The following is a 12740-nucleotide window of genomic DNA, read 5'->3' on the forward strand; positions in this document are numbered from 1 at the left end:
GCGACATTGCGCGTTTGGGGATGCCCTTCTGAGGTGAGAATTTATAATCCACAAAGAAGAACTGGACCCAAGGACCATTACTGGGTTTTCATTGGATATGCTGAAAGGTCTAAAGGTTACAGATTTTATTTTCCATCTCATAGCACTAGGATTGTGGAATCAGAAATGCAAAGTTTCTTGAAATGACTTGATCAGTGGGAGCGATCAAACCAGAAATAGTTTCGGAGAATGATCATTCAGAATCTCAACCTTCCACCTCAAGTGATAAATTGGTCATTGTTTATAGCACCCCTCAGTACAAACTGGTGTTGAACAACCAATCATGTGAAGTTCCACAAGCTGCTGACAACTTCCAGTAGATCAGTTAGTTCAAGAGTTGCCAAGAACTTTTGAACAACGAGTTGAACCACATACTTCTTCGAATATGATGGTACAACATTAAAAGATCTACTAGACAAGAGATCAGCAATTCCTAATGATTATATTGTGTATCTGCAGAATCTGACTATACATTGGAGCCGAAAATGATCCGAGTTCTTTTCACACCATGAGTTGCAAAGAATCAGAATTTGGTACAATGCCATGAAGGAAGAGATGAATTCTATGAAGAGTAACGAAGTCTGGATCTTGTTGATTGCCTAATGTTGTAAAAGCCATTGGTGTAAATGGGTCTTTAAGACAAAGAAGGACTCATTGGCAACATTGAGAGATACAAACAAGACTCGTTGCTAAGGGATTCACTCAGAAAGAAGGAATCGATTACACGGAAGACTTTCTCTCCTGTATCTAAGAAGAGTTCTTTGCGTGTGATTTTGGCATTAGTAGCCCATTTTGACTTAATTTGCAACAAATGGATGTGAAAACGGCATTTCTCAATGGAGACCTAGAGGAGGAGTTTATATGAAACAACTTGAAGGATTTTCCTCTAGTGATGGTGAGCACTTGTTTGTAGCTCAAGAAATCTATATACGGTCTAAAACAGCATCCCGCCAATGGTATTTAAATTCCATGGGGCATTCGTTTGGTTGAAACCCCATGGATCAATGTATATACCAGAAGGTTAGTGGGAGTAAGATATGCTTTCTTATTTTATATGTAGATGATATTTTGCTTGCAACCAATAGGGTTTGCTACTGAGGTGAACAATTCCTTTCTAAGAATTTTGTATGAAGGATATGGTGCGCATCTTATGTCATTGGCATTAAGATCCATAGACAGATTTCGAGTATTTTGGGTATGTCTCAAGAAACCTATATCAATAAGGTTTTGGAGAGATTTCGAATGAAAGATTGTTCACCAAGTGGTGGCCCCATTGTGAAGGCGATAAGTTCAATTTGAACCAATGCCCAAAGAACGATTTTAAAGGGAACAAATAAGAACATTCCATATGCTTCTGCTGTCGGAAGCCGATGTATGCTCAGGTCTGTACAAGGCCTGACATTGCATTTATTGTTGGAATGTTGGACGATATCAAAGTAATCCAGGTTTAACCACTGGAAGCTGCAAGAAAGTGATGTACCTTCAAGGAACCAAAAAAACTACATGCTTATGTATAGACACAGGACAATCTGGAGTAATCGGTTATCAGATTCAGACTTGCTGGCTGTGTTGATTCACGCAATCAACATCAGGATATGTTTTCATAATGGCTAGTGGAGCTGTATCTTGGAGAAGTGTAAAGCAGTCCTTGACTGCTACTTCCACTATGGAAGCTGAGTTCGTTTCTTTGTTTGAGGCTACTTCACATGGTGTATGGTTAAAGAGTTTCATAGCTGGACTTAAATTATGGATTCCATTCTAAACCATTGAGAATATACTGCGATAATTCACTGCTGTCTTTATGCTAAGAACAATAAAAGTCGAAGTCGAAGTAACAACTTGACATTAAGTACTTAGCCATAAGAGACGTATTAAGGAAAGAAAGTGGTCATTGAGCACATAAGTACTGAATTGATGATCGCTGATCCTTTGACCAAAGCAGCCACCACTGAAATTCAAGGATCATGTAGAGGAAATGGGACTTCATTCCACTATGTAGTTGTATATATAATGTTTGAATAAAACTCTTATTTACTGTGATGTTTTCTCATATTCATGTGCACCTAATTTCATTTGAGAAATTCATCTGTAGGACAAGAATAAACATAGGGTTTATTCATTAAGTAAGGTTGTCATATATAAGTAAACTGAGAAATCAATGCATTGTAATACATGGAAGATATACTCATTTTATTTTGAGGACTTGTCGCCATGATTCGTGTATTTATTTCTTAATAAATAATGGTTAAAATGTGGACAAGTGGGAGAATGTAAACTTACGTTTCATTACGTTACATGAACGTAAAAATCTTTTGATTTTTCTAGTTTAACCTTGATGGTCCACATTATGTTTCAGTTTTCAAACGCTTCAGTTTTCAAACGTTTGGGATTTATGGCAGCCATTAAGCATGCCATTAAGCTTGATGGAAGCTTGGTTATGATAATTTATTTTGGTCCCTAAGCTCAAGAACACGAATATACAGAAAAATACACATCATAGAGTGTCTTGAGAGCTTAGAAGATCCAAAATACTGCTCTTGAGTTTGTTTCAATGGCTGGAGGTAATTCTTGATTCTGATTTATAGTTTAAGAATATTATATTCTTTGTATTTCCGTCTAGATTACAGATAAAAAATACTGCTCGTGAGTTTGTTTCAATGGCTAGGGTAATTCTTGATTCCTGGTTTATAGTTTAGAATATTATATTCTTTATTTCCGTCTAGATTACGATAAAATATCTTACATCTAAATCTCTTTGATAATCATATCATCTCACATTAGTAGTCATTTTTTTGTCCAACTTCTCTGTTACAAACCGGTCGAGGGAGGTTAATGAGGAAATGGGAAACCTAGGGGAGGTAGTGAGTATTTCTGTAACAATTAGTGGGAGATGGATTTTCTGAAACCTCAAGGGAGGTATGTGATATAGGCCATATAGTGAGCCCCTTTTAAAGAATTCCTTCCCTCCTCTTAGTCAGTCCAGTCCAGTCCGCAGGATAAAGGCCTGCGAAAAATCTCGCGGGCTTTAAATTTCAAGCTATTTTTATAGATATTGAAATATTTTATCTTAATAACAAAATTTAAAATTTTTAACGTAGTTTAAAATAAAATAAAAGTAAGATTCCAATTTTAACATAGTTTAAAATTACCAACCATTTAGGGAGTATAAATAGATAGTATTTAGTATAAGGTTCCAATTTATGGTGGACAAGCGTCTCACATTTTGTAAAGACTAAGTATTGGTTGAGCGCCAATTATAAGCCCAATTGGTTAACTGGGTATAAATTCTCAATGCATTTAATTATAAAGCTAAAGAATATCTTAAACCTTTAATGGGAATTGGAATGACAAGTGCACACTGAGTAGACAATTGAATAGTCTTCTTGATGGCCTGATGGTATCGAAAATAGAATATTTTATTCTTACAAAAAGGGTTTGCAAAAGAAAAATAATATCATTTTGAGATCTAATAGATATAAATTGCTAAAATATCCTTATAATATAAACTATTACAGACTACAACTTCATTAAATTAGAATTTTTATTAATATTATATATATTTTTGTTTTTGTTTATAGATTATACATTTTGAGAGGTAAAGTTTCTCATTTGATCACATTAGCATATATATATATGTTTTCCAATGACACTTTCTCATATTAACACTCGAACTAAAATTTCTGGTTACGTCTTTCAGTATTTAGGTTGACAATTTTTAAGAGTAGGGCAAAGGATTCAAACCCAATAAGGTCGGGTTTGTCCGGTTGCTCACTCCACCAAATATTATTGTTCAAAAATTCCCAATCTAAAATATTGACGAAGTAGCTTTCAATATTGTTACATTTGAAATGTAATATGATTTATGATTAATAATTAAAAAATAATAATCTTTTTTAGGTATTTTCAGAAATTAAAAATTTAATTAATTAATTACCAAAATGCATTTTTTTTATAGTGACATTTTGATCCCCAATCTATTGTATAAGAAAAAGTTTCCCCCTTGGTTCAGAAACACCAAATATTACTCTCTTTTTTGCATTTAAGACGATATAACTTAACCTTGAAAGGGAAATCTTATTAATCACCTCACATATATAACAACATTAGGGAGGTTGGAAACCCAATCTAGCATCATGAATTGATAATGTTATCTGTTGTTATGAAAACTTGCAAAAATGAGAGATACTCAGCCGATCTCAGTAGAATTGGGTAAGATGTGTACGTGATCAAAATTAACAAACTATGGATAGATTGGAGAATCCACAACGTGAAAACAAAATAGATTTTTAAAGTGGTTCGACATGTTAAAACCGAGCCTATGTCTGCTGTTATATTATTGTTTAGTATTTGCTTTACATACAAGGTGATTACAAGACGATAACATGTAATAACGAGCTAAAACTCTCTTTCTAAGTGGTTTCCTCTGCTTGTATGATAATCAATCTTCCAAAATCGAGGTGGTGCCTTCTTTTTATACACACTGTCTGACAGTGGTTGTTGGGTTATAGGGTGGATTACACACATAATCTCCTATAATCTGGATATGAGTTAGCGTCGTCAATGTCTATACTTAATACTAACGAACTTGTTTGTGAAGTCATATGTTGTTGAAGCGACACGTGAAACGGTTTTGACTGTTAGATCTCGGTATGATGTATGGATAGTAGGCATAAATATGGCCGTTGAAAAATCATGCACAACATTACCCTTTCATGATTAAGTTTTAATGCCTAAAATCGAAAAATGAGAGTAATATTGAGTGCTCTGAAATCGAGGGGGAAAATAGTTATTTTGTGATAGATTGGGGGTGAAAAAAACCAGGGGCTGGAGCATTGGGTTTGAATGATGCACGTGTAAGTATAGAAGGAAAAAGAGTTAATATAAAAGTGTGAATCTCAGATTTCCCAAAGACGTGATTGGTAAAATGAAGTTGTAAAGTAGGACCCATATCTGTCAGGGTCCACTTCCTGGTCAATCCCCCATAATCCAACCAGCGTCTCAGTGGCCACAGCTGTGCACCAGTTGTGACCCGCTCTCTCCCATTCGTCTCATTGTCTGTATTTCCTCTGCCTATGACTACGTTAACTACTTTCCCTTAAACCCTTTTTCTTTCTTTTATTTAATAATTTATTTGTTGGTGGCCATTCTTCACATCATCATCAAAATCTGTCACTCTATCCATCTGTTTATATCAATAATTGGTCAGACATTACTTAATTCACTTTCTATTTCTTTGTCCATTTTTCAACTTCCACATTAGTCTTCCATTTTTTTATATCTTAATTTTATTTTCAAATTTTAAAATAATTTTGCACTCATAAATTTATTACTACAATATTTTATTCTTCGTTTTGTCAATAAACTTAAATTTTGAGAGTTTGGTCAACATTAACAAGTTTAATTAATTGTGAAGAGTATCTGTTTTGTTCAATTTTTTTTTTTTTATTTATCACTGAGGTGTTTAAGTTAGTTTGTACGTACTTCAACTAATCTCTGAAGCTCTAAAACTATTGTCTAAAAAAAGTTTTAATAACTACCCTTATTAACAGTAGTAAAAGGCTTGAACGTAAGAGTTCATGAAATATTTTTTTTTTTTTTTTTTATCATCTGGCTATCAGTGATGTTTTGAAAAAAAAAAATATTGAATACTCCCTTATTACGGGTTTTTGATATTTTTGTAAAAATATTTGATATTTCAAGAGGGTAGTTCCATATAAAGTTTCTGATAATTTTGATAAAAGGTGTTTGATATTTATAAAAGGATTTTTGATATTGTGGAGGAATTTTTTATTTTCAAATGACTCACACTTTATGAAATATAATCTCAATATGACTTTATAATATTAAGATTTATAGTAAAAGAAGTTATATAATAGAATTTATGGATGGGAAGACGGCAAGGAGATGAAAAATAAAAAAATGGAATAAGAGAAGAAGAAGGGACAAAGAGTTGGAATATTTTTTGACATTGATGCTCCTGGTTGGCATCTTGTGTACGTCGCATTGTGTGCCAGCATGCATTATCTTCCTTTCAGCATCCATTGCATGTGGATATTCCTATATCCCTATCCTACAATCCATTCTCCCTCGCTCGATATAACATCTATATGAGCACCGGCCACACACACCATCATCATCGGATTCTGAAATGAAATATTTAAATAAAATACAATCTTAAAATTTTATATTATAACTACAGTTTACAGCACATTTTTCTCAAAAAAAAAAAAAAAAAAAAAAAAAAAAAAATCAACACATACGTAATGAACCAATGATTTGTGAATGATATACATTGAATCACCACTCGGTGTTCTGATGGTAAAAGAGTAAAAGGAGATCTAATATAGTTTCTTAAGTTTGAGCTCCCTTAAGGGTAAAAAAGCAAGAAGGAGATCTAACATTGTCTTTTACGAGGAGGATCTAACATAATCTTCTAAGTTCGAGTCCCATGATGTAAAAGAGCAAGAAAAAAATCTAACATGGTCTCCCGACTCACAACTACTTAATAGAGATAGTCACTAGAACTCTTATCTAGCCAGTAAGCAATGATTTGTGATTGATATAACACTGGGTGGTCACAAGAGGTCTTACTTGGCCAGTAAGCAATGAGTTGTGAATGATATAACACTGAACTATCACTGGGTGGATCTGATGTTAAAAGAGCAAAAAGAAGATCTAAAATGGTCTCTCAAGTTTGAATCCCCGTAATGGTAAAAGAGCAAGTGAAAAATCTAATATGCTCTTCTAAGTAAACGATCTAATATAGTCTTCCAAGTTTGAGTCTTCACAACCTCTATTAGGAGTGGCCTCTGAAGTTCTTACCTGACCGATAGTTTTATAATCTTAGGAGATTATTTGAGGTATACACAAAATGACCCGAGCAGTCCTAGTCATAAAAAAAATAAAAATAATAACACTGCCAAGTAACATGATGTGTAATATAATTTTTAATGGATTTAAGTACAGTTGTAAAGTTTATTGATATATACTATATTTAGTCATTATGATTAATACTTTATTTAAAATTGAATACATAATCTAATTATCATCATAATTAGTGGTTATGTTATATGTTGTAGTTTAATGCCACCACACTATTAGTTAAGTTAGGCTATAAATAATTTTATAGTTACAATTATAAATTGGTTTTAGCAAATTTTTAATTTACAAGTACACTAAGAAATAAATATTGATTTTTTTGATAAGATAGGGAGATTCCTTAATAGGAAAGGAAGACACATAGAATAGTAATGATACCGACCTCATGACAGTAATACTCATGGATATCACACACCAGCTATTTGACAGCCTGTTTCCTTCTTCGTATCTATTTCTCCTACTTTCCCCCACTTCCTTTCTCTTTTATTCTAACTATTCCCTTCCCTCTTAACTCTTTTAAAACCATTTCCCTCTTCATTCTTCTCCTCAATCTTACTCTTCTCATCTCCACTTCACTGTTTCTCATCAAACAAGATTAATCCAATAGTTATGGATCCGTGCCCGTTTGTGCGGATTCTTGTAGGCAACTTAGCTTTGAAATTTCTTGTTTCATCTAAGTCCTCCTCATCGTCGGATTGTTATTGTAGGATCAAGTTGAAGAACTTCCCCGATCAGGATGCTCAAATCCCTTTGATCCAACAGCAAAACTCAACACAAGAACCCAACGTTTCTTCTCTGTCAAACTCTCTCGCCGCTTGTTTTAGTTTTAACAAGTCTCAGATTGAAAAGCTTCTTCAGAAGAATAAAGGGTCGTCGAAAAGCTCTACTTTGATGATTGATGTGTATTCCGGCGGTTCCAGTGCGTCGTGTGTGACTGGGCACAAACTGTTGGGGCGGGTTTCGGTGCCTCTGGATCTACGTGGAGCTGACGCTAAGGTTTCCACCCTCCACAACCGGTGGATGGCTATCGGAGGGAACAAGAAATCATCGTCCCCGGAATTGTATTTGACTGTTAAAGCTGAACCTGATCCGAGATTTGTTTTTCAGTTCGGCGGTGAGCCGGAGTGCAGTCCACAAGTTTTCCAGGTTCAAGGAAGTGTAAAACAGGCCGTCTTCACTTGCAAGTTCGGGTTCAGAATCTCCGGTGGCGACAGAAACTTGGTTTCTAGGTCAGTCTCTTCAGTTTTCTGTTTAAACTAATTAATTGAATGTTGAAACCGTTAATTACTAAAAATGTGAAAATCAATCTAAAGATTCAGTTTTGCTTTTCGTTTCATTAATGAACTGCTTTGAACATCACTTAACGTTCAACTTTTTAAACCATTAATGCAGATCATCAATGAACGAACCGAGCTCTCCAAGGAACTGGCTGCCGACATTCGGAGGCGAAAAGGATCAATCTTCAAAAGAGAGAAAAGGATGGTCGATCACAGTCCACGACCTTTCAGGTTCACCTGTTGCAATGGCGTCAATGGTGACACCGTTCGTTCCGTCCCCCGGGTCGGACCGGGTTAGCCGATCCAACCCCGGTGCCTGGCTTATTCTTCGCCCCGGTAACTGCACCTGGAAACCCTGGGGCCGTCTGGAGGCCTGGCGGGAACCCGGATGCTCCGACGCCCTCGGATACAAATTTGATATCTTCCAAGACGCCGCCACCACGACCTCCGCCTCCACAACCGTCGCCAACTCAACTCTCAGTTGTACAAAAGGCGGTAAATTCATAATCGACAGGACTACAAGTCTCTGTGCAACCCCAGTGACAAGCCCACATAGTAGTATCGACTTCGGGTCCGGGTCATGGTCAGGATCCGGTTCAGGATCCGATTTCTCGTTCTGTTTCTTGCCGCCTCAGTCGATATACAAGGGTTTCGTGATGTCATCGACGGTGGGGAAGAGTAGTAAACCGGAGGTGGAGGTAGGGGTGCAGCACGTGACATGCACGGAGGATGCTGCTGCATTCGTGGCACTGGCGGCGGCGATGGATCTGAGCATGGATGCATGCAGGCTGTTTTCTCAGAAACTAAGGAAGGAGTTGAGACAGCAGAGTCAGCAGTGTGTAGTTTAATGTGGGATTGGGATGTCGTTTTGCGTAGGGAAGTTAGTGCCTAGTTAGGTGTTGGATTCTTTTGGTAGATAAATTATTAACTAACAAGGGTAACAGCAGTTTTTGAGCTGGATTGTTTTTGAGATCTGATTATTTTGTAAAGTGAGAAATGATAAAACAGGCAGGCCTTTTTTTGGAAGAAATTTGTTTATATTATTAATTGGAGTTTGTGTTGTTAGGTTGTGATATGAGAATCCTATGTTGAAGTGGGGATTCATTTTTATGGATTCGACTCAAGTATTAGTAAATTCCTGTCAGATTAACTGTCAAAAGAATTATGCAGTGAAACTATAACTGTAATTCTCCTACCAGAAATGGAAATTTGGGAACAGCTAATTCAATTATCGAAGTATTATTAATCTGTACTGTTGATTGGTCAGCTCCAGTTATTAACTTGTTATTCTGTTTTTGATCTGGCAAGAGAAGCAATGATGCATTTTCAGGACGATAATTAAAGGGATAATCTGATATTATAATTAAACATAATTGATGTGGTCGGTATTTGCTTGTAGTAGGTAAAGAGATGGAGGAATATAATAAACCATGAGGCAATGGTGGACTTCTTCCAAAAGACGAACACTAAAAGTCGCTTCTTGCCGTTACAATTATAATTAATATAATTTGATGTGACTTATCTTGAATTTTCTCTACATATAATCTATAGTTTCTCATCTTTTGACAGAATCAAATGGATAAAAAAAAAAAAAAAAAATCTACTACTGGGATGGTGGTTAATATTATTTGGCCTACTTCGGTTAGCTTCTTTTGGTTCGGTTTCTTCAACATCCGGACTCTTTGCAGATGGGCCTATTCCAAATAGGGATGGGCACCGGCCAGGTTGGCGTTGGGGACCCAGTTCCCCGTTCTTGTCCCAAGCCCGTTCCCACTGGCGGGGAAAACTTTCATGACCGTTCCTAGGCCGTGGAGATGGAATCACTCCCATCCCTGTTCCGTCCTAGCCCAATGAACAGGGCCTCACAGGGAAATTTCCCCCACAGGGATTTATTCCCAAATGGGGAATTTTTTATGCGCGGATTTTAGCCTCGTAGGGATGAAAACTTTTCGCATGTTCTTATGACAATAATGTTAAATTATTGTAATTATTTTAATTGTGAGAAACTAGCATGTTGGTAGGTACTATATTTAACAATTTGATTGTTTAATTTCAGTAATTAATTCATTAAAAATGTAGAATTTAAGTTAAGAAAATATAAAATTAACAATTTCTTGTAAAATTTAAATAAGAGTTAAAAAACAATACATAACTACCATCATAAATTAATTTAATTGTTACTAAGTTAGTTAACCCTGTTAATTAATTAATTTTTCATAAAATTAATATAACTAAATTCAATCTTAACATAATTTATTAGGTAAACTGATTACTTATTTAATTGTATGAAGGCTTAGCCGATTGGGCTTAATCAACCCTGTTAGTTAATTAATTTTTCGTAAAATAAATATATCTATATCTAATTTTAACATAATTTATTAGATAAATTGATTAATTATTCAATTGTATGGAGGCTTAGACTTAGTTAACCCTATTAATTAATTAATTTTTCACAAAATTAAGATAATTAAATTCAATCTTAACATAATTTACTAGTTACATTGATGAATTAATTCATAAAACACTATCTCCACTACAACTAATAAAATGTCAATTCGTGAAAGGGACTAATCTCATTATCCCAAGTTCTCAACATTGATTAAATTTAATATCATATTTAATTGATCAATTAATTAATTACATTGATATGAATTTGTGTAATTTAAAAGTCGTTAAACAATTGTGTATATTCTTATATGGTTTGTTAAATTGTAATAATCTAATCAAATTTATTTTGGGTTATGTATTATTATTTTGTGAATTCACAAAGTAATAATACATATATTTAATTATTGATTCCCTCGTTCAAATTATTTTTTCTATAAATTAATACAAACATTAAAAGTATTATAAAGTAAATATCATAATTTGATACATTACTTAAAACTATGATTTAAACTCTAACTTTATATACAATCTCGCAAGAAAAAAAAAATCTCACAAAAGAAGGCGGGGCGGAGTTGATGGGCTAAGATTTTTACAAGGACCATCCCCGACTTTATCCCCAATATTTCGGGATTCTCGCTCCTTTCGAGCCAGGTCAGGCTGGATCTTCGCCGAGCCAGGGCAACACCCATCCCTAATTCCAAATCACCAAGTAACCCCCATAATTTGCCTGCTTTAAAAAGTTTTCAGATTTTTTATTTATTTTATTTATTCGGGGTTAACTTTTATTTTTCACCTTTTTTATGTAGTTAGTGATGTTCAACGAAAGTGTTAGAAGATTGTACAATGAAAAACATACATTTGAGATTAACAAATAAATAAAATCACACTATATAAGAAACACAATATTTACGTGGTTTAACATAACTCGTTTATATCCATGAAGAGAAAAATTCTCTATAATTTTATGAACACATATAAGGTATATAACACCACAAACCCAATACTATTTAATAGACCGGAAACTAGATTAACTCTTAGTTGCTAACCACTCTTAACCCGTACCTAGAGCGGGAACAACAGAAATATTCCCGTTTTTAAGACACTCTACGTGTTTAATAACCTTACATCAAATACCTTGTGTTCTCACATTCTCTCATATCCTTAAATTGGTTCTTACCCTTAGCAAGTATATGAGACATTTTGTTTTTAATAAGATTCATATTTTAATTCTTAATAGCACTCACATAATTCTATTCCTAATTACAATTGTATTCTTTATTAAATAGTTTTTATAAAGATATAGACTTTTACACGGCAACAAATGAGAAAACGAGTCACAATATCTGTACACGAAAGACATTTGGTATTTGGACTTTGCTCACAAGCACACTTTTGCTTTCTTTGTGCATTTAACATGGAAGAAAAACCTTTCTACACGATAGCTACTTTTCTATCATTCTTCTACGCGCTTGGTCATTTCATTGCATGAATACCTCATCTATGGAACAAGGGCCATCAGGGATATCTCACCAGTTACTTTCTTTGCAGGTAACAACATATTTTCAAATTCTTCTTTGCCTGAATTGACATCCTCATCTTAGATTTTCAGATGAATCATCATAATTTCGTTTGTTTAGTGTATCTCATATTTATGTTTAATAATGTTATGCCTAAAAAATCAGGCCTGACGTTGGCCTACATCAGCAAGCAATCAGAGTTCCGGAAGGCTTTGCATCGTTTAAGAGCTGCCACGTCGCTCTATGAAAGAAAGAATATGGTTGTCACCAACTTGACAGATTCAGGTTTTGTCTATGAGTGATTGAGGGCTGCACACCTGTCCAAGCCCTAGGTAATTTGAGGATATTTCCTAAGTTACCAACCAATGTGAGGCAAGGAAGGACTTGCACGACACCTACCTATTTGCAGATTTGTAATCATTACCTTGAATTCCTCTATTATAAATATAGGTTTACCCCTATCATTTTCGGGATTCTGATTCTGAACCTTCATTTTGATTTTAATCTTTATTTTCGAAGCAAAGATAACCTATGAGAAAGAGACTAACTTGATATTCTCTTTGAATACTCAATTATTGTACCTTTACCCACTGTTCACTATATGCGACCTCTTGTAATCTCTCACATATAAAAGAAACAG

General features: G+C 34.7%; 1 protein-coding gene across 1 annotated transcript; it reads left to right on the plus strand.

Annotated features, from left to right (window-relative positions):
• The first annotated feature begins 7474 nt into the window (after positions 1-7474).
• LOC116142968 lies at positions 7475-9424 on the plus strand. The gene is made up of 2 exons (XM_031428383.1): positions 7475-8147; positions 8311-9424. Exons 1-2 carry the CDS (start codon positions 7528-7530, stop codon positions 9041-9043), a joined length of 1353 nt encoding a protein of 450 aa, XP_031284243.1. The 5' UTR covers positions 7475-7527; the 3' UTR covers positions 9044-9424.
• The last annotated feature ends 3316 nt before the right edge of the window (positions 9425-12740 follow it).

Source organism: Pistacia vera, unplaced genomic scaffold (assembly GCF_008641045.1).
Source record: "Pistacia vera cultivar Batoury unplaced genomic scaffold, PisVer_v2 Contig423, whole genome shotgun sequence".
Taxonomy (NCBI): Eukaryota; Viridiplantae; Streptophyta; class Magnoliopsida; order Sapindales; family Anacardiaceae; genus Pistacia; species Pistacia vera.

Excerpts from the sequence above, each read along its gene's own strand:
- LOC116142968 (XM_031428383.1), top strand. The coding sequence starts at position 7,528 with ATGGATCCGTGCCCGTTTGTGCGGATTCTTGTAGGCAACTTAGCTTTG. Across the intron at positions 8,148-8,310 it reads GACAGAAACTTGGTTTCTAG|ATCATCAATGAACGAACCGA; the intron begins GTCAGTCTCTTC and ends CCATTAATGCAG.